The following is a 27,927-nucleotide window of genomic DNA, read 5'->3' on the forward strand; positions in this document are numbered from 1 at the left end:
CGGATAACTTCATTAGCAATAACAAGATATGCCAACTATAGGATTGCATGATAAGATAAGAGTAGGCAATTTTCATTTTTCATGGCAAAAGATCTTGAGTCAGCAAGGAGTTTGCTCCCCAAAACCTCTCTGAAACAATTCTGCACAAAAACAAACCACAACAAAGATGCTTGTTACTGCTGCATGCAAGCAGTGATTAACAGGCCTTCAACAAGATGCAATCTACTACAGCAATTACAATATTCACATTGCTGTGTGGCTCTGGGACTCCATAAAGTAGATTTGCATGGCTTCTTTTAATCTGTGGTTTGACATATTCTCTACAATTTCTGAAATTCAGTATTTCCTCATGCTTAAAATTAATAAAATTTTCCTTTTATTCATCTAATACTCCCCATCCACTAAGAAAACTATCATGTCCGTTTATGAATCATGATCATGCGTACCAAAAATACTGTTTGCACTGCCATTAGTGGCAATGAAGGCCCAACTCTGTCAAATGCAATTGCAAAGCCAGAAAGGAGTAATATGTTCTACCTCCTAGAGAATAATTTTAATTTCCAGGAGACCAGATTTATTCCATGTTCACAAATAGTCCTATTGGTAGAATATGTTTTCACATGGCCAAATGAGCATTTTTAGTAATATAAGAAGCAGTGATTTTTGTCCACTGTCTAGAATAAAGAATTTTCTTTTTGTGCCATAAATCCAATTTGAGGTTTAATTTGCTTGGCAGAGCCTTTTTACCTGTAGGCCGTAATAAGTAAAAGTCTACCTGACTCACTGACAAAGGTTCATCGGCACTTCGATCGTCCGAAGACTTTGGAACTTCGAGTCTGTCGATGAAAGCCTGGAGCTCTTTCCTGAAGGCCTTCATCTGCGCATTGATCCGGTACAGAAGCTCATGCTCACGTATTCTGCTGCCATCGTCTTCCTCATCCATCAGTCCAAAGAGGTCTCCATTAGCTACGTAAATTCTTGCCTCTGTGATGATGGTGCTCGTGTCGGAAATTAAGCGATCTATTGTCTTGCCCAGCCGCTCCGCTTCAGAGCGAATGTCCTTCATCTGCTGCCTGTCAGTGAAGCTTTTCTGCCACCCAGACGGCGTCGGATAAAAAGACCTTGTGGGTGTCAGGCACCGAATGTTGCGCACCTCTTCGGAGTCACTTTCCCCACCAATGGGACCTTCCCTCTTGCGGTGAGGGGGGCGGGAATCATCATCGCTCTCCTTTTTTCCTGCATCACTTTCTGCATCACTGTCTCTAGGGCTGCCACGGATGCCAAGATGAGAGGCCAAGTCGTAGCGCTGCATGTTGGACATTAAGACTCTGTTCTCATACTGGAGTTGCATGACTTTGCCACTCAGCTCATTGATCTGCATTCGTGCAGCTTTTAGCTCCTCCTGTAACGCTTCTGTCTTGGCATTATCATGGTGCCTAGAGCTCTCATGGGCCCCAGACTTGTACTTGTATTTGTTCAGCTCAGCTGTTATGCGTTTGTTTTGTTCTTCTAAATCAGCTACATTTCTCCTCAGCAATTCTGTTTCATCTTCTACTAGCTGCAAATGCTGTCGTAATTCTGACAGGGATTCATTCTGCTCTCCCAGGAGCGGGTTAGTGGTCCCTGAGAAATCATCTCCTCTTAAATCATCAAGCTCTGCTTTCAGTCCTCTGTTTTCTACTTCTAGTTCCACTATTTTCCTCCCGAGAATGTTAGCTTCCTCCTCCACAAGCCTCAATCGAAGCTTGAGTTCAGCTTCTCTTGTAGTAGGTGGCCCACCTGCTTCACCTTTTGGCAAGGGACTGTCCAAATCCCCATAAAACGATCTGTATTTTTGCAGCTCATGTTCAAATCTGTCTTTCTCTTTATCAATTTTAGCCATTTTCTTCCTCATCAAGGCTGCTTCTTCTTTGACAAACTGTAGCTGGCATTTCAGGTCTTCATTGTCATCCTTAGGAAAAAAAAAGGCAGTATTTGAAGAAACTTGAAGTCAAACAGGAGACCTCCCATGGATTGCCTTAATTTACAAGATTAACAATCACAGGTACATGGCTTTAGATACTAAGATATATTCCTGCAGTATTTTTCACTGATAAATACATTAAGAAGAGGGGAAAATATTATTACACTTGTGACTAAAATTTTTACAGTCCCCAGAAGTACCTTGGGGGGTGGGAAAAGGGGGGGGAGGGTTGTAAAAAACCTTATATTTTCTATACTTGTAACATTATCAGACTTACAGTGTTCAAAAATCCTGAAGTCAGCAAAAATAGAGCCTATAAAGCTTGTTTCACTGCTGCTGCCATTTACTTTGCCTAAAATACAGAGTAGGTGAAAGCTGGTGGGTCCTGTTGCAGCACCACGTTTGTTTAGGTGGTCCTTGAGATTAGTGGTGTCTGACTGCAGATCTGGGGTAAGAGTTTTTCCATTTCACAGCATAGAGGAAAATAAACGGCAAAGCAAAAAGCAAGCCAAGTGCAAATATATCAATCATGTACCCCATTTCCATAGTTTCCTGAAATCTCCACATAAGAATCGAGGCTACAGTTACTGCAACATACCTCTGTTGGTGTCTGCTGTGACTTTTTTTCTGATTTTGGTAGGTCTTTGCTTCCTCTCCTTTTCAATGATTGCTGCAATTACAACAAAAGGACATGCACTGAATTTTCTAAAGGTATAGTTAAGATGTATATAATTTGTATGTAATTAATTTTAAAATATAGCAAATCAAATGCAATTATAAAGGAATTTCATTTCATTTAGATATTAAACCTGGTGGCGGCCAAGGCACTTTAAAAAAGCCTTAGTCTTAGATTTCACGGTAGGACAGCTACACAAAAGAGTGTCACTGAGATCTATAGCTGACTCCAGTGTACATCTACAAGCACAACTTTGTCTGTGTTCCCACCCTCTGGCTTCAAGCTTGCAGTGTACTGCAGTCACACCTCCCTGAGTGTACACTGGGGACAAACTCACATATAGCTCTGGTCACTATGCTCGTTCTGTTTTCAGATCATAGTCAAGTAAATGCCATTTAAAACTGCTTGGACTACAAAGTTCTAAAGACAAACAAATTGTACCAACTCAAGAACAGAAACACACAAAACACACAAACACAGGTCTGTCTGCACCACGATATGAGTGAGATTCTTTGGTGTCCTCTCATCTGCTATGTAGCCCAAGAGAGTAGAAAAGAAACTCCTGCTTTCAGAGTTGGATGCACTAGGATTGAAGCCAGCTAGTGTATCCAGCAAAAATCTTACAACTGCTGACAGCAGAAACTTTTAATGGAAAAGCAGCAACAATAAAAAACAAGTGCCTCCATCCTACTGGCAACACTCAAACTGATCACCAAGAAAACAGCAGGAGAGAAGCAAGCAATGAGAGAATATGTTGATACATAACACCCCATTTGCAGCTGTTCCCAGTTTTTGTGTTCCCCAAGTAAATTGTAGTCCCCAAGGCAGGACAGTGATACAACCAACACCATCTCCCTCTGAGACTGTGCTCTGGTAGAAAGATCCTTTGAGAAACATGCACTTCTCTCCATCAGCTGGGAGGGAATCTAGCTCTATCTAAAAGCCATCTACACACTGGGAATTAAAATATGCTCATAATCCTCAAGAGACAGAGTACAGTGGGTGGGTATGCTGCACATAACCGTCCTGTGCACCATTTGCCTGCTGGTACTAATCACCCTCTTTTTTCTGCAGATCAACTCTGCTAAAATTTACTACACTCATGGACTGCTCATTTAAAAGAGAAAAGTTAATGACATAGAAATACTCACACATAAATCAAATTTTTACGTCTCTGGCAGAAAAATTGAATGTTCTCAGTAGACCAAACAGTAAAACAAAGCAAAGATCATAGCTAGATAGCTGGACAGCTGTAAAACACAGGCTTCTACTGGAATCCAGAAAAGACATGAAAATGGTTCCATTAACTCATTTTTCCCTGTAAGTATAAACGCATCAAATTTGGGATTCAGTCTACAAACAAAATGGTTCTTTTCCAGAATCACCCACAAGTTACCCTGTTGTAGAAATGGTGCATAGATTTTTGGAAGGGTTATCTTGTTTCTTTCTTTTAGAATTGGCAAGTTTATAAAGCCCTAAACTTTCAAATAAGTAGGTTCCTCCTCTATACTACCATTAATTATACCACTATATATCAGCACTTTGATAAAAACCTTTTCAAATCAGTTTACACTACAAACTTTTCCTTGGCCCATAATTATGCCAGTACCACCCACTGATAATAATAATATTAAATTAATAAGTTATAGTTAAACTATATTTCTGCTTTATTACCTAAATGCATTTTGCTCATCTTGTTGAGCTCAGAACGTCTCCAGAAATAATGAAGTTCTGGAATGCTGGGCTGAAACTTCTTTTATATCCTATGACTTTTCAGAAGATAAGAAATATAAGAAAAAGTACCTTTCTAGGTTTGATGTCAAAGAAAAAAACCCTGGTTTTCTCCTTTCTTGTTATATTTTTTTGGTGTTCCTTTAAGTTAGTCAGGATAGCAACATTCTAATTACAATAGAAGTTATGGTTATGTAATGATTAGGCACTACTTTCCATTCTGCTCTACTTGAATTACAACCAGCCTTCCAGAGCTTGTATCGTTCACCAACAAAATCCCAGCATTTAGCAATAATTTTATAGCGGAAAGCAATGAAGAACATGCACAATTCAATTAGCAGGATGTTGTGGGTAAGCAGATTAGGCCCAGCTGGAATTGGCATGAGCTCTTCTCACATGAAAAACACCATGACACAATTTCTGATCACTAGAGGTTAAGATCTCACAAATCTCAGCTGACAGATAATATTCTCACAATCACAGTGTCCCACAACATCATGTCAGGGCACTGAGGCAATATCACACTGAATAAAGAATGTCACATACCAAGAAGTATATTCTGCTATAAATATTAAATTTTTGCTATAAATACTAAATTTTTCAGAGCCTCTTCCAGATGGGCATATCCCAATTTACAGTGGCTATTCTATCAATTCTCTCAAGCCTTGTACTACTGCAGTCTTCCAGTTCAATTTTCGACATGAAAACTATTGCTGCTAATGAAATAAGCAGTGAAATTCATCACAGCAAAAGGAAAAAAGGAAAAAAATGTTCAAACTAACATATGGAAGAGCCAAAAAATAGCAACTCAGACTCCTGCACACAAATCTTCATACTAAACCGAGACAGGATATTGAATTGGTTTTGAGAGTTTGTTGTGAAGGACAGTATATAGGCTCATATAATTTTTTCCATATAATTAAAATAATCCTATTCACAAGTGTCTATAGCCTAGCTAAGGCTTCAGATAATGTTTGTATTTGATGCAAATCAGATCACACACAAAGGGGAATTCTGCTGTGGTGCTCAGCAGCATCAATCCTCCAGTGACCTTCACTGGAGTTTGTCCAATGTCTTGCTGGAGATGCTAAGCACTTCTCAAGATGGCATAATCCTTCTCTTGCCAGCCCTAAATTGTAAGCCAAATGTGCAGTCCTAACAATACTTGTCATGTTCAATGCTTCTCAGGTGGAAAGAGACCTGAAATCTACTCTAAGAATAACACAATACAGAGAAAATTGCATCACACTCCACAGAGGAGGAAAACTATAATATGAACTCAAATTCTTCCTACCTGTTTCTAACATAAAACAAATATCTCAGCAATTAATAAAGAATCCTTAAGCAAAACCTACCAAGATTTTTCAAGATGGTTAGGTTTGATTATTTCAAACCTTATCTAGAGGTATATTACCTAAAAATCATGGTGGGCAACCTCAGGAGGAATTCCTGACACATCAGAGGATTTATGCACGAAAGCCTCTTAACAGCCTTTATCCCTCCTCACAGAACAGGGCAAAGGGTGAGCAGCTCCTTGAATCTCCACAGCTACCACTGACCTTCTCTTCTGCACAAGACTGTGCTGTACTTGGCTATGGTTAGCTGATTCCCAACTGCTGTGACACATCTGCAGAGCTTTCAAAAATCAGAGTAAACTTAACACCATCTTTACAGTCTTGAAAAGCTGATGAATATTGGACAATTTTTGGGCTGCACAAACTTGCCTCTGTGTGGCACAGAGTGACTATGACCAGGGAAATGCAAATTTGCCCTAAGCCTCTCTCTGCATTTTCCCTTTAATCAGTATGTCTGTGTAACTCATGGAGCTGGATCAAATCAGACACAAGACAGAACTTTTAGTTTTCTGCCACTGGTTCTAATGTAGTAAAAACTAAACTGACACTATCCATGTTGGTAAATTGAAAATTTATATTCTCCAACAATAAAAAATAATCTTTGTTTTTAAAATGTCTTCCCTGTTCTGCAACTCTTAGTGCAATTTGTCAGCAATTTGCCAGATCAAGACACTGGCTTTGTCTGTCAATGGCACAAGTGCATAGAAAATAATATTTTACTCCTTCCACCATCATTCAAGAGCAGAAATCTTGAGTATTTCTGTATTCTATTTGCTTGCAAAATTAAGTCACAAATGAAAAAGCAGAGGTTAACAGTGATGCAAAAAGCACAGCCTACTTGTCCACAAAGAAAACACTAAGCATATCCCTATTGGCTGTACCAACACTCTCTTCATATTTAAACTGGTATATTTCAGAACACTGCTGAGGAGCAATACTAAATGAAAACAATCTTTACTACTTCACTACCGAGAGAAAAACAGTTCTCATGTAATTGAATGACTTCATATTGTAGAAGAGAAAAGAGGAGATGACCACCAATATTTTATTATTCCATTTGCATTTATTTAGGAGTTGTTTCAGTTATCACTTTCAGATCCTTTACTATTATTTATTTATCAATTAAATAAGAAAAAATATAAAAGAAGGGGAAAATATATGCAATATTTGCACTGTATGTAAAGAAATCTTTTGCAGTTTGAACTAAAATCACATTGTTAGAGCACGTCATAGTAACTCTTGTGGCACAACTAGGTAAAAGCATCTTTTTCAGTGCATAACTGAAGCAGCATATTTATGCTTCCATTACATTTGCTTCCTTCTTTTCCTTATTAAAAACAATGACAGAAGATGAAAGCCTCCTTTTCAAAACTCTCGCTACATCCCAGTCAAATAGCTGCCAAAACTGATACTTTGCTTTCTGTGATTACACATTCCTTCATCCACCAGGATATCATAAAACAGTGAAAGCAATTTCTCTGAGGAGGAAGAGGTCTTCTGCAATTTGAACCTTTCAAATCATGGAAGAGCTAGACATGGTTACTTCCTCAATGCTATCCAACTAGGCTTTGTTATAGATGCAGAAATCACAATCATCTTACACTTGGTTTCCTGATCTTGAAATGCAAAAAAAATCTCAGAACATCATGAATATTTTGAAGTGCAAGTGCAGGAATAAGTTATTGTATTGCAACTGATACTGGTTAAACTTTTCCTAGGGTTTCCTAAGTTGGTGTTTATTTGCCAGCTCTTCTATCTGAGAGAAGACATTAATTCTTTTGGTCAGGGTCTGAACAATGCCTAGTACAATGCACTGCTCCAGCCTTTCTCTGGGACTGACAGTATGACAGACAGCACATCAACATAGTTAAAACCACCACCACATGACAATAGCAATAATCACAGGCACAGATATGTATATGGCAATTATTATTATATGCATATGAGATTTCATCAAGTGTTTTGTCTCACACCTAGTACCACATGTGGAGTTTTCAGTCTTCTTAGAAGGATATCTCAAAAGAGATTCCAAGAAGATTTTCATGAGAACAGGAAAGTGCTAGCAATGAGATGAGGTTCATTGCTTTGGTTATACAAATGTATATGTATTAACCAAAGAGTAGTTACAATATCCCAACAAAAAGAGTTTGTGTCAAAAATGAAAAGTAGTGAGAAGGAAAATAAGAATGATTCTGCACATAGTGTGCACGTCAACCCTGCTAATTGGAAATGTATAGAGAAGCCAGTTCTGCAATGCTGTGGGCTCATCACACATGTCCATTGGTGTTCCTGCTCATTTGATACTCAAGAATTGCATTAAATGCACAGACAGCACTTACAGCCCTCACCTGGATTCACAGGGTGGGACAGCATCAAACACAGGTACATCCATGTGCATCTGTAGATGCAGAGCAGATGAAACTTTGAAGCTCACCCTCTGAGACTGTGCACTTCTGACAATTTTCAGTTATGGGATCTCACAAAAAAACCCCAGATTTTAGAGTTCATTTGAAAGGATGCAAAAATTGAAGATTAATTCAGGTAGGAAAAATTCTGAAATAAGCATTTGGTCTTGAAGCCTGAGCAGTGACCAGAAGATTTTCTGTTAACATGGCAAAGAAATCCAGCTATTGCTTCTCAGCAATCACTACTTTGTCCTCTGACTAAAAGGAGGAGTCTTCTGTTATTCTTGGTCTCTTCTTTTGTCTGTGTTTACTTGGGAAAGCTCTTCTGTAAAGCTAACTCTTTGCAAATTGGCTGAAAAATATCTTCTGTAATACAATATATGAGGAAGTTTCAAAGGTGTTTGGAAAATTTGTTCATTGAAAACAGAGGATCAGACTCTGCAGTGCTCTGAAGTTATGCCAGTGTGATCCAGCCACAAATTAAATACATTTTGATGAGCAGCTCATGTAAAAAAGGTGCTCTAGGAAAAATAAACCATGGAGACTAAGAGCTGAAATGGAAGGAATTTGTTTTACAAGTTTGGACAACCCCACCTACTTTTCTCATTCTGGTATCAGTCTGATCTGATAACCTAAGCCTGCATCCTATGCTTTTCCTGGCACTTCAACAATGCAAAGATGGAGATGAGGGGAGGGATTATATTGCAGCCCTGGATAGAGCAGAGCATTCAGCTGCTTCACTAACTTCAAGATGCTCATAAGACCAGCCACTTGATCCCCAGGTTCTCTCCTCCTAAATAATGACTCTTTCCCCTCACTGAAACTGGCTCAGGTTCTTATGGGAAATGCTTATTCCCAGCAAGGGAAGGGGCTGTGACTTTTAGGCTGACTTAAAACCTTTACATAGAGGTTGACCTAAAACAATTATTTAAATGTTCGCTTCACTAGAAATGTGAAAATCTCATTTTGAAAAGAAGCTTGACAGTCTTCCACTCATTATAAATATTTGATCACTGGAATGTTTTTTTAATTAGCTATCATGAACAAATATTTGATTCCTCAGCATTTATCGTAAATGTCACTGAACCAGCAAATCACCTGCAAATTAATACCACAGCAGCCCTATTGGGGTTATGGAAGAATCAATTCTAGGTCCTACTCTAATTAACATTTCTTCTTACTAACTGGAAACAAGACCAGTAAAATAACATTGGATAAAGATTTCAGGGTAAATGTTGGAGAAACACTAAATACTGAAAAGGAAGGTCACTGATACAAACCTTTGTGCAATCAAATATTATCAGTTTTAATATGACAAAATATGAAGATACAGATGTAAGAACAAGGAGTAAAAGCTAAGCTAAGACAACAGGAGAAACCCCAAGAGAACAGAGATCTCTTGAAAAGCCACATCTCTGAAAAAAACCTTCAGAGTCATAGACAATAATCAGCTGAATTTATATCAAGGTATAATTTTGTGACCAAAAGGTTTATTAATATGGGATGTAGATATCAAAACTGAGGTTTGCTGTACAATAGCTAGAAATGATGTGCCTCTCCACAGAATCAAACCAGCCTCAGACAAGTGGAAAGATTCACTTCCAAGTAGTGCTTGCCTTTCCCCTTTGAGGGAGGTCAAATTCCTAACCTAGGTTGAACGCTTAACTTTTACATGGCTAAATGATATTCATCCTAAGCATGAGGATTCTAAACAAAGAAAAAACTAACACCAAAACTTTGATGGCAGACCCTTGAATTTAGCAAGGCACAAAGAAAGTATGTTACCTGCCTGGTAACTAACTTTCAACAAATTCAGATGAGAAGGGAGGCAGAAATTTTTACCTGTTCCTGGGACAGTTTTGGAACAGCTGTGGTAAACTGTTATCAGCTGTCAATTTTTAACATAGACCAGCACCCTTTTCTGAAAAGTTGGCACCAGTTTCAATAGAATAGTTGGGGTATTTTAGTTGGGTTATGACTTGTGTTATTCAGAAGACCAGAGTGATTTATTGTGTAAGACAGTTCTGTCCCCATAATTTTGGAATATGTGAAACTTGACCAGAATTTGGGAACTGAGCAACAATACTCCTAGAAACACATCACAAGAAAAATAAACCTTTGTTTATTTTATATTTATATTATTATATATAGTGCATCTATAGGTATCAGCAAGGCAATATTCCAGTTCAAAAGTCTTTCTGGAGGACTGTTACTGGTGCTTCTAATTAATCATTTAATCAAAGATTTAAACTGATAGCATCTGAAAAATTAAAATAATTTAGACCAGCCTGTAATTTAAAAGACTGATGTTAATCAGTGCAGTTGGATGCCATCATCAGTCATGCTTCACAGGGATGTGGAATCCTCTCATTACAGACAACACTGATGGAAACAGATGCATGGCAAATATCTTCTAAGTGCAAGTACTCATCTGTGACCTAAGCAAAGGGCTTTGCTGTTATCTTGACCTGGATTCATTGCTAAGCTAGCCAAAGTCAATTAAAACAATCATGCAACCAGGATCACACAAAGCAAAACAGACTTGATACCTTCAGGTTTTTTTCTACACATCTTGATATAGGCAGCTGTTAACACTAGCAATGGGGGGGGAAGCAGGGAAATTGTATGTCAAAAAAATCTAAGCAGAGACAAACACTTTAGAAAAGCACACCTGCACATCTAAGATGTTAGTCCATTGCCCTTTATTTCAAAATGAGGAATGCAATACTTGGAACTCTTAGCTATGGAACATTATCAAAATCTTAACTTCTCAAATGCCAGGAAGTTTCATTTCTTGATACTGTGATCACTGAAATGAGTGGAAAAAAACTCCCCAAAACATCAAAAGCCTGGTGCTCTTGTTCCTTGCTAGCACTGATTCCATGTGATTCAGAAGAGGTGCTGAGCTGATCCCAGAACCCAGGACACCTGTAGCTGGGTATTCTCCCTGTCAAGTGACATGCACTATAGCATATAGCTATAAATGTGTGCAAATTAGTGGGTCTAAAAGAAAACAGGGTCTAAAAGAAGAGGGTCAGAACACACCATTCTGCTCCCTGAAGTGTCATATTCTTCCAGGGCAGTTCAGAGGTAAAGCACAACCAACACACACTGCCAGTTTATGAAGAATCAGCTGGCTGCTTTGAACAATGGCACACAGAAGCCATTTGTTCGGCAGTGTTCCCCACCACTGTATGCATACAATATTTCCTTTGTTGCACTTTGTTCTTCCTACCTCACTCCCATACTGCATGTGAGGTATGTGCCTGATGGAGAGTTCAGTACTTTGCACACAGACACACACACATGTACAGCTGTATGATACAGAACACATGTACAGGCACAAACCACTATGCAATATCAGTGCCACAGGGAAAATGCTCTGCATGTAGAGCTGCCTCAGATCTCCTGTTCACTCACTGTGTTTTGGCTCAGAAAAAAAAAGTCTGCTTGGACAAGCCTTGTGCTCTTCTGTTTAGCAGAAGTAATCTGGAACTGCTTCCTTTGTCCGTCTCTAGAAGTGACCCTTTCTACCCCTTGTATGCTCCACTGCAAAATGTGAACATAGATTTTGCTTGTGGTTAACGAGAACAGATCAGAATAGTGGAGGCTGACAGAAACCTCTGTTATGATCAGCCCCCACAACTGGCCTCAGCAAAGTGCCCTGGCACCTCCACAAATGGTCAAATGTTTTGAGCCATTAATCATTAATAGTCCTCTCTCTCACAGCCTCTGAAGATCTAGTCCAGTTCTCCCTCCTCAGAGCAGAGACAACTGAAGCAGGCTTCTCAGGGCCACGTCCTGTTCAGTCTTGAATTTCCCCAGAGGTGGAATCTCCTTCCTCTATAGGCAATGAGTTCAGTATTTGAGCACCTTCACACAAAAGTTTGTTCTTGTCCTGTTGCTTAACACCACTGAAAAGAGTCTGCCTATTTCTTCTTTACATCCTATCAGATATTTCATAGAAATATACATCTGTGACCTCCTCAGACACCCTGCCCACAGGCCCAGGAGCCCTCGTTTCAGCTCAGTCTGTGCTTCAGGTCCTGCTTGAGCTGTGTGAGATACAGTGAGTCTGTCTTTCACTCACCACAGTTGCTGCTGTGACCAGTCATGGGCCTTGTTGATATACCTGTGGATTGGCTTTCCAGATGGATCTTAGATCTGATTCATCACCTTGAACCTGACTGATAATCTGGACTGCATAACCTTTTATTTCTACGTGGACCACAGGCAAATACAAGTGACATCATAAAGCACTTGCAACAAAACTTGAAGTTGGGTTGATTTTTGGAGGGGTTGAGTGAGGATAAGAGCAGGGAGAAGGACCAAGCCCCATGAAAAGGCCAGTGTATCATACTACATCTTTTGTATCCTACTATGTGCCATTAGGATACTAGTTAACAAACAGTATCTCCTCTCCTTCAGGAGCCACATACTTGTCAGAGCAGCACATAAAGAAGCTATGCTTGCTTCACTCAGCTTTTCTGATCCTGGAAGTACTGGGTGGGTAACTTCTGCCAGCCACCTAAATTCTCAGAACCATTATTTTGGGAAAAAAAAAAGAAAAAAAAAAAAAAGTGATGAACAATTGCAATTGAATAGTAAATTTAGAAATTATTGTCATAATTTTGTTGTATATTTCTCTACTGTCCATGTTCCTTTTGAGGTCTTGCCAATTTGTTTCACCTGTTTTTACACTGGAAACTGCACTGAGGTTACTCCCTGAGGGCCCATGACATGTTCCAAAGCAGCCATCTGTACTGTGACAGGACAAGGTTCCCTTCCTTACACTGACAGCTGAGCTCAGGAAAAATGCAGAGCAGCACGTACTTCCATGGTGCCACTTCCTATTTACTCCCCTAAAGCCAGGACAAACTACCTAAAGCTGTGAGGCTCTGCCAAACTCCTGTCAGGAGTGCCTGAAGGATGCATTGGGAAACTCCATGTATAGAATAACTGAAAAATCTATTAGGCTACAGAGTTCTCTAGATTCACTAGAACATCCAGAGAATGTAAAGACAGAAAACTGTTTCATGTGGGGTTTTTGAAAGGCTCAGTTTAATACTACGAGAAAGATAGCCCTGAAACCAACAATGACCACATACACTAAACAATAACAGAGCTATGGCAACTTTTCTTTCAATCTGAAACCTGCTCATCTTTGACCTGCATCAGCACATTGCAAATACTCTGTTATTTCAGGTGTTTCTTTCAAGGGACAGGTGCACTTCAGCAGGACTAATTACAGTCATATAAGGGACAGCAAACATGTATAACTATTATTCATCAAAGCCTTGGTGGGACTTCCAGTAATATGATGACATTCGGTGTACATTAATTCCATACAAAAATGTTTTCTAGGTTCAGCACCTAGAAAATGCCTCTGTTCTGCCTCTATAAAGCCTTCCAATAGAAAGCAATTTTGCAAAGTCATATGGATTTCCTCTAAATCTGGAGAATCCTAGCCTACATCTGTTTTCCCATTCATGTTTTTGTACCAGTACAAAGATACTGAATTTGTCCTCTCTATCATGCAATCTCTTTCTTTGGGATCTACAAAAATCATATATATATAGTGTCTTAAAACAAAACATAAATTTTCAGATACCTGTCAAAATTACAAAATGAGCACAAATAAAATGTGAGCTGGAATTTGAAAAGCACCATGTATTATTAAAAAAGAAATCCAACAAAACAAACAAAAAACCCACAACAACTTAGGCAAAGCAACAACAAAAGAACCAGGGTGGATTTTATGTACTGTCTATGGATACTGTGAAAGGTAACATAATATTAGCTATTTAAGAATCACCTACAAAAGGGAGCTCATATTTACACTTTTAAGTGACCTGACAACTTTTTATTCTGATTGAGCAGTCAAGTTGGTACCCTTATGTCTAAACTGTATATAGGGACACTCAAATGTCAGCTTGAGTAAGGCATTACTGAAACTGAGAAGTGCAAAAATAAAAACTCTTTTCTGTGGCTGAGGACCTTTAAAAAGCACTCTAATACTGTATTTCCCAGAATTTCCTCAATTTTTAAAGTGGTATTGTATTTTGGCAGCTTTAGTGAAGCCAGTAGCGAGACTGCCTACTCAGCAAAGAGATATAAAAGGTTTTCTTTCTCCTTTATACCTTGAGGCAGTCAGGCCCTAAAGTCTGTATCAAGAGAAATGTGTCTTTTGCAGCCTGCCCTTTAGTGAGTTCATGCTCACAAACCATTTTCTCTGATAACCAGTCACCATCTACCACCTGATCCAAGTTCCCACTCTGTCTATTACCTCTGTGGACAACTGGGCATGCCAGCTGATTGCCCCTTGCCAAGCAGTAGGAAATTGCTGTTCTGCATCTCGTTTGCCATCTCATCTGGCTCCATACCAAGTCAAAGAACCTTTGCCTAGTTTTTACACTAGTAAATGAAATGGTCAGAGACTGTTCTCAGGACCTGATGCCAACTGGCTTTTCACAATTCAGTGTCCTTTCAGCTGTGATGACAATACAGCTAAACTTCCCTACAGCTTCCTTTCAAACAAACAGGATCACATTCAAATTGTCAATCAGTAACAAGCTCTGACCCAGGCTAGACCACAAATCATGCCCAAACACTGCAGCAGTGGTAGCTGACCCAGGTCAAAACCATCTAAGGAACATGTTAGCAACTGCTTGTTAAGGAACATGTTAGCAACTGCTTGTTAGCACATGGGCCCCTTCCTTAGCCTGATTTAACTTACATATATAGGGGTTTTTTTGACTGCTGGAAATGATTCTGTAGCAAAGAACAGCTTTGAAAAGAATGATCCAAGGGGAAAAAATGGGTTTCAGGTGCTTGATACCAGAATGTTGGGACTGATGTCCTTTCTGTAAAACAGTTTCTCTGTGTTGGGAAGCTCAGGTTTTATTCTATGCTTCCATCCTAGTTAGGTTGTTGTTTTGTTGTCTTTTAAGATGGTCATTACTTTTTTTTTTCTTTAGAATACACCTTACTGCAAAGGGATTAATTTTATCTGAAGACTGTATGTAATGCTAGTAACTCCTTCAACAAGAGTGCTTGGTTGCTGCTATCTATCACAGAGATGAAGGAAAATAAAATAAGATTCTGACACAAGAAGAAAACTCTCATGTCCCCATGAAATCAGAGTAGCATCATTGTGTTTACAGATTCAAAAGAACTGATCAGTCTTTATGTTGTGATGGCTAAATTAGTTTCTGTTTTAAACCTATTCCAAATACGCTCTTCTTCATTACAGCTGCCCCTCCCTCATTAGCACTTCCCAATCAGCCATCAATCCTGCCACTACTTTTACACATCTTTGTAAATTTTCATTCACAGGAATTCACAAAGCAGCACACCAACTTCAATGACTGAAAAATATCCCTTCCAGGCATCTTTACTCACAAAATCTCTTCACAATAAGATATTTATAGAGCTTTATTCCTTTGAAATCATTGCCTATTTATTACCTATGTTTTACAATACATTATTATTGACCATCAGGCTGTTTATATTCAATTTTGAGTAACTCTCTTGAATCAAAAGGCTCATGTGAATTGTTGATAGCTGATACATAATTTAAATCTAATTTTATAAAGTTTAAGCGTCAGATGCTTCTCAAATGCACTTTTTTCCTGCATATGGCATATTTTCACAGAATTACTACAACAGATTCTGTTACAGAGATTAATTTCTTTCTCCATTATGATTCTTTTCTCATATTCAAAGAACCAAACCAAAGCAAACTCTGCTTATCCCACTCCCTGTGAAATCACCGTGTGCTATGAGCAAGTATGTCAGAATCACACCCTCATAGGTTATGAATAGCATTCCTGCTGAGTACTGTTTTTGAAGGAACAAAATACTTGGGCAAGATACCAAAGGTAACAGAATACCACACAAGCAAGTATGACTGGGGGTTATTCATCTGCTGGGATGCAGTGCTCAGAAATCACTCAGCTGTGCTTGGAGATAGAGGACTTTTTTTCTTTTTCCTGTACAAATCCAGGCAGATGCTTGTTTCTCACCTCTTTTTAAAAAGTCTTATAATTACCCTGTTCTCTTCATCAAAACAAATTTAATTTTCATGAGACAACAAATTGAAATCCCAGACCACAGAAATCCTCTGCTTAAAGGTACTGTTGGTAAAAGTGTTGCTGATAGACTTAGTACTGGATAATCCAAAAGACACAGGAATGAACTGGTCTTGTGAGAGCCCTATTAAATCCTCCCCTGCTGCCATCTGGTGCCAAGAGCAAGTAAATTATTGTAACTGTCCAAAGAGTTCCACTTACTGCACTGAGCCTGTGAGGATGAGCAGCTACAGCAGCCTCTCATCTCACTCTGCTTAACATTGCTCTCTCCATTACCAACTGCTTGAAATGAGGTTCTAACTCTGGGGAAAAATGAAAACATGAGGTACAATTACGATGTTCTTGGGAGACAGCATGATGGAGACTTAAACTTTCTCTTTCAAACCAGAACAACCAACTATCAGTCTCAAGTGATTCATATGCATGCAGCATGGACAACAAACAGAAGCTAGATCCATGAACATGCACACAGTTAAGACCTCACTGGAATCTCAGAGACCTGTCAGGACAGCTCACATGCCTGGAGTGCTATGATAGACTGATAAAAACTCTAAAGGTGAGGAAGAAGGGTTGTGCTCTATACAAAACAGCAGTTCAGTTGCATTTGTTGTCCTGTGACAGGTGATGGGCCAGCTGTGAGCTACAGGCAGCAATCAGAAGACAGAGGAACACGCTCTGAAGTGTCTCCTACTGATCATCTGATGCACAAGGGGAAGTAGATGAAGCATTTTTCAGACAACTAGCAGTCACGTGATTTCTGCAATGGTTCATTATCTGTGGCAAAAATTGTCTTTAATAAGTCAGCTATGTCAATTACTTTGGTAGACCTCTCACAACCAAGGAATCCCTGGTCAGAGGTTTGATGGTCAGTGGCAGCACTGACTGTGAGATGGTGAAGTTTAAGGTCCTGATAGAAGGGATCAAGACAAGTACCAGGTGAGGAAGTTCTGGAAGCATTCAAATATTTAATGTTGGATATGTTGGATAATATTGGATGTTGTTTGATATGGTTGCCTTCCTTGTTGGAAATGCTGCAAGCCACCACTCTTTATGAGATTTGTTTCCAGTGTTTTGTAACCTCATTACGTTTTAAGCGTTGTAGATTTTCCACACCAAGTATCTGTCCTGGGATACCAACAAGCTACCAACACTGTTAACATTTATGACATTTCAGCAAATTATTCAGCCCCTTTTGCGATGACAACGTTCTTGTTTGCTCATAGTAAATTATTCTACCAACTATTCTCTTGAGGTTTTCCAATATGTCTGTGTTCCAGAACATTTTTGTGTTTATATACATTGTATACCTCATACTTTCTTAATACATCAAAAGGATGACATAAACTTTTAGAAATTTCCCATTCCTATACATTACCAGGTAATTATTTATTGGAACTTACCAGTTTGAATTGCTGAAAATTCAGTATTTATGAATTACCTCACCCTCTCCCATCACCCAGATATCAATCTGAATATTTTCTCCAGCTGAAAGATAATGCTCCAGCTCCAGAGGCAGAAGGCAAAGCTAACTAGGCCTGAAGTTGTTGCTGCATGAGGGTGTGGATAAAGCTGAAGCCAGGCGTTACAACCAGAAACCTTCCTTTATTTCCTCACAGTGATATAGTTGCTCTTTCCTAGCACAGCAAGTGATCCTCCACTGATCTCAGTCCAGATGCAAACATGAAGAGCCAAGGCTTGGAAACAAGGAAAGGAACAGAAAAAACCAAGGAAGCTGAGAGATTTTCATAAGGGGGTGGAGGAACCAGAGGAAAAGTGAAAATTTCATGGCAGATAGGACCTGTAGCTAAGAAATGGGATAATATATTTCAAGCAGAATAAGAGCAAAATGAACTAGAAAACTCTTGAAATCCAGAGAGGAGGTTGGACACTCCTGAAGAGTTGGAAGGATGCAAGGAAAGAAGGAAGAGTAGGAGAGAAGGACAAGACTGGGACTTAGAAGACAGCAAAACAACCACTACTATCAGACATAAAAGAAAAAGAGAAAAAGAAAGAAAAGAAAAAGAAAAGGAGAAAAAAAGAAAAAAAAAGAAAAAAGAAAAAAGAAAAAAAAAAGAAAAAAGAAAAAGGAAAAAGAAAAAAGAAAAAAAAAGGAAAAAAGAAAAAAAGGAAAAAAGAAAAAAAAGGAAAAAAAAGGAAAAAAAGGAAAAAAATAAAAAAGAAAAAAAGGGAAAAAAAGAAAAAAGAAAAAAGAAAAAAGAAAAAAGAAAAAAGAAAAAAGAAAAAAGAAAAAAGAAAAAAGAAAAAAGAAAAAAGAAAAAAGAAAAAAGAAAAAAGAAAAAAGAAAAAAGAAAAAAGAAAAAGCTGTGTCTGGTTTTTGTATAACTTTGTGAGTTATAGAAGAAAGACTTGAAATAAATGGTTGTGGTTGAATGGCAGAGGAAGGGGCTTAAAGAAAGAAAGGGCTATGAGAAAGAAGAAATACTGGATTTTTATCCAAGAAAAGTGAGGCAAGCTGGTATTGGTGATCAAGTGGACTGGAACAGAATCTTACCAGATCTTTTGCAGTGTGGGTTTGTTGGTTTGAGATTTTGTTGTTGTTGTTGTTTTCTTTTCAGGGTCAACAGGGGAGGAGTAGGAATTTGTAGTTGTTTGGGGATTTTTTACAGCAGCTTTTGTGGGGAAATTTCCAGCTATCTGTCTGATGTCTATGCAGCCTGAACACTCAGAGATGTATGAAGATCTAATCTGTGCTTAAACAGGGCAGGCAAAGGTTTCAAGAGTAAGCAGAAAAGTGTAAATGCTTTCCTGTGTTCCCACAACAAATTAATGTCAAAATAAGGAACAGAATTCAGTTTCTTCCTCTCAGCTCCAGAGCTCCAGTGCCCGAGATCCTCTTGCCTTCTTCCATGTCCATCCAGTGTACGAACCAGTATGACAAGACAGGCACCACTACAGCAAAACATAGACCCGTGAAGGGAGGCATAGATTCCTTGGTCTTCAGTCTGGACTGAAGGGATAAAAGACATCTCTGGTTCATGTGTCATGGTTACCACAGGTTCTGTACCTGAACTAAAATCTATGCTTAGAAGAAGAAAAGGGTGGCTTGACAACATCACTCTAAAGTGGCTGTAAGAACCGAGCTGCCTTGCATCTGTCCAGCTTGGAGCAGTAGCAGAGCAATCTACACCAGTCCAGAGAGAACATGTCCCCAAAAAACACTGTGCTTTTTGCAATTATGTGTCTGCATTGCAATGAAGATTTGTAAAGCCCAGGGTCCAGTACATCTATCATATTTTCCCCCTAGTTCATTTGTCTCACAAAAAACCACTAAAGTCCAGATAACTGGGTGCTTGCTACCTAGCTACAGCAAAAAAATTAATTTTTAGTTCATGATAACAGAAAGGCCTACGAGCATCAGCTAGGCTTTACTTGATAACAAATGAATGAAAGTTAATTAATTAATCAATTAATAATGTCCATTATCATTCATAACATGTTAACATTGTGATATCTGAAAAATTACGTCTAGCTACTGTTGATTTCTCTTTCCTGGTAGGAAACAATTCCTCTACTTTGTTTTCAGCTGCCCAAAAAGCATTACAATTGATAGCAACCAATATTAAAGAAGAAATCAGCAACAGTTGTTACAAATAAAACCAACAGAGATTAAAAATCTTGTGTGGGCATATGCAGGAAAAACTTTCAATCAAATAGCTGCAGTTTGGGGGACTGACAGCAAAAGTAACTGATAGAAAATGTATACATTGATGAAACATCTTCCAAATCCTGGATGCTTGCAAGCTTCTGCTGCCATCAACAACAATTTTTAACTTGCTGTATAATTTATCATAATTGTCTTTATCCAAAAGCTCCAAATCCAGAAGGCAAACAGCAATTTTTATATTAATGGACAAATACATTCACATGAATACATTCACCCAAATGTTCACTGGAGAACCCCAGATTTGACTCTAAACCAACACATCTGCTAGATTTTATCTTTTCTACATGTTTTCAGTCAAGCCTCCACGCTTTTTGAAACAGCAGAGAATCCACAGAAAGAACTTTGGCTTTGGTCCTGCCCTAGAGACTACCTACCAAACATAATGATTTCTTTCATATATTTTCTATTAAGTCTTATTTTAATTCTCTGCTATCTCACACTGTTCATTATAAAAGAATAAAAAATTTCAAATGGCAGTTGTACATAAAGAGAGTTTAAAGATGGAAAGGTTTGGGTTTCTGCAGTACATCTGGTGATAAAAGTACAGATATCAATCAGTATATCTCCAAGCATTTTTACTATGCTATGAAACAAAAATGTTTCTTTGCCTTTAGAGAGATACTTTCCTAATAATTCCAAGTTCAATAAAACAAAGACCACAATCCAGATAAAAGGTCTCCCCCGTATTTCAATTTAAGCTGAGTAGAACTTCCTTAAGCAGGAGGTTCTGTTGGTTATAATGGCTGTATTGAAATGAGAAAGGGTTGTAAATCCATTAAATTAGAGGAAATAACTCACAAGCAAACAGAAAATTAACATTATTATTATCTGACAATGACATTTAAAATACATGAAACCTTCAATTGCCAGAGAAGAAGAAAAATTATTTGTCACAGAAAAATTCTGATGCAGACTGCGTTTAGTTGCTTTCATGTTTTTTTTTTTTTTTTATTAACCTTTTCACAGCTTCTTCACAGATTCCAAATTTCAATTCTGTAAGATTTAGTATTCTTTACCAGCATGCTTCCATGGGTCCCCCAAGTCATGGTATATTTGCAAAGTGCATAATAATTTGGCTTTGCTTCAAACGTGTTTTTCTCTGACTTGCACCTCCTCAACTATCCTCCAACTTCCCCCATGCTGTGCTGAGAGTCCTGGCCTGAAAAGCAGCATTCACCAGCTGAAACAACTCAGCAGCCTATCTGAAATACATAAATCCTACCTAATTATGATGCCACATATAATGACTGTGCAGGGCAGTTGTCCCTACTTCAATATAAAGATACATTTCTGACTCTTTGTCCATTCCACCCCTACTATGGTATCAAGTCTTACTTTACACTTTCTGGCTTAGTGCCCCCATTCTGTGTCACTGGGAATCATCCAGCTGCTTCAGCTTCATGAAAACCATTGTTGTGTAACAGAGACCCTAAACATGACAACAACTCTTCTGGAGTCCCCAGCACCCTGTCATTGATACCAACATCAAAACCAGAAAGGGCTAAATACTTGAGCCAAAGAAAGAAGTGGAGATCAGTGTGGGAGCAACAGAATCGTAGTTCTGCATAGTGGGCCAGAGGGAAGAACCATGATAAGGAGAAAGTGACTAGTGATGACAGGAATTAAGAAGTCCATGAACTGACTTAATATCAAAGAACACAAACTATTAAATTGCCACTAAACATCACTGTAATCTGAAGATGTTTTTTAAAAGAAAGCAAAAGAATTTTACAGCAGCATAACCTGTTAAAGAGAAGGAGGAAGCAGAGATGAGGACCTAGAAGAATGTAGAGTCTAAATGGACAAGAATAACAAAAAAATTTGGAGTAAAACCAATCTTAAAGACAATTCATAAGGACATTTACAGAAACAAAAGGCTAGTCCAGGAAACCAAGCTCTATTTAATGGCAGTAACCAGAGAGAAAACAGAAGGTGAAAGTTTCAGGGAGATAAGGGGAAACCTGACTTAGGCTCAGATTTTCTTCATCCCCTTTTTAAAATCAGCAGTTATCTGGCAAAGCAGCAGAAGGTGGAAGAAACCACCTGTTTAACCTCTACTAACATGCTTGAAATTCAGCACCTGTAAAGAAAACATTTTAATATTTTAAATACTATCACTTAAATTACTTTTTTGCAGTTCCTAAAAATGCCCTAATATCATACAACTGAATTTTTCCTGCCTTTTTTGACAACTGAAATACATCTCTTATGCTTCATACAAGATCAAGGAAGACACTGGTGCTCCTATTAGGGTATGTTCCTAAAAGTGAAAATCAGGGTCATTCACTGAATTTTAAATCTTGGACAGAAACAGGAGAGTTGTTTTAAAAATCCCTTCTGAAAAGTCTTTCCTAGTCAACAGGTTCTCCTTTTAGTACTGCTTTGTTATCTCTGTCAGCCTAGCTATTACTGCTGTAATGCAATTTTCTGCTCACTTAATGGCCCAGTATCTTGCATCTATATAATGGCAGTTGGAGTAATTTTGAAGATTAATTAGATACAATGAAAAATTATGCTTAGATTGAAAAGCCAGGTAGAGTGTTTCACTTCCCAGTACTCCAAAGAGCATGACTGAACAAGATGGGGAGGTGGCTAGATTCCCAGTCTCAGTGTGCCTGCTCGTCCCTAGTTGTAGTTATTAGCAAGAGAAAAACTACTAGTCTTTGTAAAAACCTGTGGGAAACACCATCTGCAAAGTTAGATGCCTCTGAGACACTCGAACACACTTCCTATATGAATATTTATGTAGGTACAATGTATCAAAGCCTCTGAACTCTTGTTACCGCTAGTTTCACATTTCCCTCCTAGTAGAGAAAAAGGCACCACTTGGTTCCTCTTCTGCCTAGAAAACACCAAATATTTTAGTTTCTTCTCAGCTTCTCAATCATCAAGTTGTACTTTAGCACCACTTGAAACTTTCAACTTTTGACTGCCATATTGTTTGCCCCCCCAAAAAAGTTGAAGAAAAATAGTTCATCACTAAGAATCTAAGACCTTCAAAAATTAGTGTAGAAGTAAATAGAAACACTAACCTCTTTCATTTTTTCCAATTCATTCTGTAGCGCTTGTTTGGCAATTTCAACTTCTATAAGCTGCTGTCTTAATTTTTCATTTTCATCTTCTGTTATAGTACGTTTTTCTTCCACATTTTCTAACTCATGATGAAGTCTCACCGATACATCTTTTGCAACCTAAATGGAATGGTATATCAAAAGAATGGTTAAAAAAAAATTAATGCTGCAGTACTTAGTGCCTAAGCAACCATTTAGAAGTTAATTCTGGGTGTTTTGATGGTATATAAGGAAATATACATAAGGTATATAAGGAAATGGGTAGATAAGGACATCCACAGACAAAATTCTAAGTAATTCCAAATTCATGCCAATTCCATCCAAAAAATGGTACATTATCCCTAAGGACGTCACTAGAAATCACATCAAACATTAAAACCCAACTCCTTCTTATGTTCTGTCACGTCAACGGTTAAACAGGACATTAACTATTTCTGGAGACAGTGCATCATCTATCTTCTCTTAATCACAGCTTGCTTATGCTTTTCAATGCACTAAAGCACATGCCTTCAAATAACTGACATGCAACAACATCTAAAATCTAGGGCCATCTCCTCTAGGCCTCCTTACCTGGGTCTACATGTGACCACAAATGGCCACATGTTTATTTTGACACTGCTAATTTCTCTCTCCTTGGTCAACAATTAATAAAAATATTTACTGGCTCATTTTAAGATTAAAACACAAACAAACAATATTTTTACTGACATTGTGTTCACACAAATGATGTCTGCTATTTTCAATGCAAATGAACACTGAGCTTTTTGGCTGTTTGTTTGGGGTTTTTTTTTTTTTTAATGCATTTTCACAGGAATAGAGTAAAAAGGCATATGACAAGATCTAATCCTCATCCTCAGGAAAAGTAATGAGCATCTTCCCCTGCAAGCCACTTGCACTATATTTTGTGAAACCACAAGAAATTATAATCACACACCAAAAATATTTAAATATACACTAATCACTGTGTTGATGTTGATTTAGGCACACAGACACATAGTTTGAAAAGCCTCATTTTCTGCTTTTTTTGGAACACTGGAAAGCATAATTAATCCTACTTAGCATTATCTATGGGAGTTCAGCGAGCTGTCCTTCATGGCTTTCACTCAAACCATCTTTATGTTAGTATGTCAGAAGTTCTTTGGCATACTAAAACTCTAAAGAAAAATAATAATAATAACTGTAAGCAAGCATCTAGAAAGATCCAATCTATCAGAAATCAGCAGCAGCTAGTGACTCAGCCTCCCCTGACAAGAAACCCAGTGTGTGTGAATTACAGATACAACACTGCAGTGTAGCACAAGATCATTCAATAACCTCCCCCACTGCACACGCACTCAAGACACATAATGCCCAACAGAAAGAGCGAGTGGAGGGGAATTTCAATTATAACCATAGTCCAAAGAGACTGCAGAATGAGCTGAGAAACACACCACAGGGCTTTAGCTTGATGTATTTTCCTACACTTAGTATTAAATTGCTCATCTAGTTGTTCAACCAAAGCAAATGGAAAATCATGGGGAATATTTAAAACAGCACCCTGATGGAACCTGTGTTCAGACTATAGATACAGTCTAGATCAATAAATAAAACCAAATTGTAATATCATTATTGGTAGCTAATTGTTTGCAAAAAAAAAAAAAAAGGTAGAATATCTATTAATGCAGGAAAAAAGTACAGAGCATTCTAGATCACATGAGAAATGGGACTCACTTATGCAAGATACATTTTAATACAGGCATATGCAAGATACATTTTAATATGGCTATCTGCAAGACTGTCTCTCTGAAGGATCAAGTTCCCTAATATATCGCAAAAGGAACAATGCAAAAAGAACGGTGTCAATTTGGACAGTCTTTCTTCAGAAGTGGACTTGGAAACACTGCAGAAAACTACACAAGTTATAATTATTGCTAGCCAGCACCCAAACTCTATTAAGCATAAATTTAGCATTAGATATTCACCCCTACTCCAAAGCAGAACTCATTCATGAACAATAAGAACGCTCTGCAAGAACACTGCTTCTTTCCAAAGAGCCAGTCACACTGGGAAACATGGGATAAATGCTAATTAAAGCAAGCTTTTTGTCTAGCTAAATCCAAGGCCTTAGCGTCTATCTCCTATATTGGCAGACAAGCACCTCATCAGAGGTGCCCTCAACAATTCCCTTCCCAAACTGCATGTGTATGACTTGCTAATAAGAGTAACACTGAACCAACAAAGAAGCCAACTCTGAACTGAAAGAACAATTTGCTGGGGATATGGAGGCGCACCCTCAAATTCTGCCTGCAAATGTGCATGTCTCAACTGATCACCTAACCATCATTCTGAGTGTGCAAAATAACCTTTGTTTCAAACAGAAATCTCCATGAAAAGGGGGTGATTTTGCTTCTGATCAGGAAGACTCTATTTTGTCAAGAACCACGTGGGCAGCTGTATTTATAGAACTGTCACAACCACAATAGAAAATGTGGGTTTTGAATATGCACAGAAAATGAATATCAAATAGAAAATTTAGTAATAGTGATGAAAAGCTTGAAAACTTTCAGAAAAGATGATCCAAACTGTGCCTGGGAATAACATACTCTCGATCCATCATATTTATCAGAAAGAAACTTAAAAATAACCTTGTTTGTAATCATGTATTAAATTCTCATTTTACACTGCAGCCCACAGAGTCCATGTGCCATAGGTAACTAGAATCCTAGGCAGAAGTGGGGCCAATAAAGCTCACACTTGCTATACAGAGGTCTGCACTTCCATGAGAAAAGTTGACTGGGAGACCAGTCAACTGAAAAATCTTTAGGTGTCCTGATTCAGCAGGAGCCCTTCAATATCTAGTGAATGGAAGAAGAAATTAAACTCCCAAAAGAGTTTTTTCTCTGTAATTGGACCAATCTGGAATGGAGATGATGGGTATTTTACCAATGACAATCTTAAAACAAGGACTGAAACTTTTCCTCAGCAAGAGGCTGTGAGATCTTATTCAGATCTTATGGATGAAACACAGTTGACGACACACCAAAATTTGATGGGTTTTGTCAAATGTTTCAGGTGGATGTGAAAAACCCTGGTTTTATTGAACCTAACAGCAGGTTTTTTTACTGATGACAAGAGAGTAAGGGAATTAGTGTTGTGACTGCAAGTATTCAATCTTCTTGCCCCTTAAAATCTTTCAATAAAGAGTAATAGAATCCCCTCAAAGTCATTGGGACTGTTTGGTGAGGTTGGTTTAATTTTGCAGTGGAAGTGTATATTTTGCATTCAATCACAAAGAGTCTAAAACCTTTAGCTCCTAATTTGCTTTTGAGTAACTCCTTGCACATTACCTTTACAAAAAATGATAGGACTGAAGCTGAAAATAGCCTGTCTACATACAGTAATAGCTCCTATTAGAGAATAGCTTGGCCATTTGCTATTCCATGAGCTGCACTGGGCGCACAGCAGAATGGATGCAAACGCCTGAGTCATGAGGACCAAGAGCACAGTTGTGTCTCCATCTCAGACACTCCCTTCCCATTGACACCTGCTCATGTCTGTACCTTGAGGTCCTGCTCCATGCTGCGTATGAGCTCGTTGTCGATTTCTCCGGTCTGGGCGTAGCGGAGCCTCTTGCGCTCAGCCTTGCGCAGCCGGTACTGAAGGATCCGGCAGTTCTTGTTGGCTCGCTCCAGTTCATGGCGCATTTCTTGAAGCTGACAAGCATCCTCCTCAAAGAAACTGTCCCTCATCTCGTCCATCTCTGTCCTCAGCTCATCTATCTCGTTCTGGCACAGGGGCAAGAAGGGGATAGGGATGCAACAGGTGGGTCAAAAGCACAAATGTCAGCACGTACAGGGGAAGGCAGCCAAAATGGAGCTCCGCCCCGCAGGGACGGCAGGTAAATAGAGTCCAGCTCATTATAAGCACCGCAACGAAGCAGGGAAGTCGCACTGCCCGCACGCCCCATGACAGGGCCATCTTAACGCTGCCTCCAGCTCTCCTGCCGCGAGAGAAGAAGGCCGGGAAGGTCCTCCCGGCCCCCGCCCGGCCCTGGTTCTCCCCCACCCCCTCCGCCGCCCCGGCCCCTCACCTTGAGGCTCTCGTTCTCCTCCCGCAGTTTCTCCATCTCTTCCTGCATCTCCTCCTGCAGGTGGGGGCTCAGGTCGCCTTCGGGGCCGCAGCTCCTGCCGTCGCCTTCCGTCTCGCCCTGCCGCAGCCCTTCCGCCCCGGCTGCCGCCATGGCAGTGGGCGAGGAGGCGGAGGCGGAGACGGCCGGGGGATGCTCGGCCGGGGCGGCGGCCGCGGAGGCGGCGGAGGCAGCGGAGGAAGCTCCGCCGCTGCCGCTGCCGTGGTTGCTGCCTTTGGTTTGCATCTGGGCGGCCGCCGCCAGCCCTTTCCTGAGGTGGAACTGGATGAGCTCACTTTGCAGGCATCCCTCCTTCCAGTACCCGCCGCCGCCCGCCGCCGCACCGCGGCCCTTCCCCGCGCCCGAGGAAGATGGAGACGCCGGGGCCGCCTCCCCCGCGCCCTTCAGCGGGGACCGCCCCGCTTTCCCCCGCCACTGCCTGGGCGGCGGCGCTGCCGCCCCCTCCCGCTCTCCCCCGCCGCCCCCTGCAGGGGGCGCCTCCTCGGCGGCTCCCGCCGGCGGCAGCGGCTCCTCGGCGGCGGCGGCGGCTCCTCCTCTGCCGGCGGCGGCGGGCGGTGGTTCAGCACCGGCTCCGGGCTGGACAGCTCCCCGCGGCAGCTTCTCGGCGGCGCGGCCGCGGGCGGCTCGGGGAGCCTGGCCGGGCGGCGGCCGCGCCGAGGCGGCCTTGGCGGCGGCGGGCGCGGGTTTGGCGGTGCTGGGCGGAGGGCGCGGGGCGGCGTCGCGGGCCCGGGCCGGCGAGGATGCCCGCGGCTGCTTCCTGCCGCTGCTGCCCTCGGGATGCAGGCGCGGCTCGGCGGCGGCGCCCCCTGCAGGCGGCTGGCTCAT

At 40.0% G+C, this 27,927-nt stretch overlaps 1 protein-coding gene across 1 annotated transcript; it reads right to left on the reverse strand.

Moving 5' to 3' along the window:
* Positions 1-35: 35 nt before the first annotated feature.
* Positions 36-27,927, reverse strand: MTCL3 (MTCL family member 3). The gene is made up of 6 exons (XM_062488798.1): positions 27,046-27,927; positions 26,516-26,740; positions 22,938-23,096; positions 2,562-2,633; positions 776-1,951; positions 36-140 (listed from the first exon to the last, which is right to left on the reverse strand). The coding sequence occupies exons 1-6, from the start codon at positions 27,925-27,927 to the stop codon at positions 36-38; spliced, it is 2,619 nt and encodes an 872-aa protein (XP_062344782.1).

This window comes from Cinclus cinclus, chromosome 3 (genome assembly GCF_963662255.1).
Source record: "Cinclus cinclus chromosome 3, bCinCin1.1, whole genome shotgun sequence".
Classification (NCBI taxonomy): domain Eukaryota; kingdom Metazoa; phylum Chordata; class Aves; order Passeriformes; family Cinclidae; genus Cinclus; species Cinclus cinclus.

Coding starts and splice junctions, on each gene's coding strand:
- MTCL3 (XM_062488798.1), bottom strand. CDS start 27,927: ATGAGCCAGCCGCCTGCAGGGGGCGCCGCCGCCGAGCCGCGCCTGCAT. Junction 26,741..27,045: donor AGGAGAACGAGAGCCTCAAG/GTGAGGGGCCGG, acceptor CCCCTGTGCCAG/AACGAGATAGATGAGCTGAG. Junction 2,634..22,937: donor AATTGGAAAAAATGAAAGAG/GTTAGTGTTTCT, acceptor TTGTAATTGCAG/CAATCATTGAAAAGGAGAGG.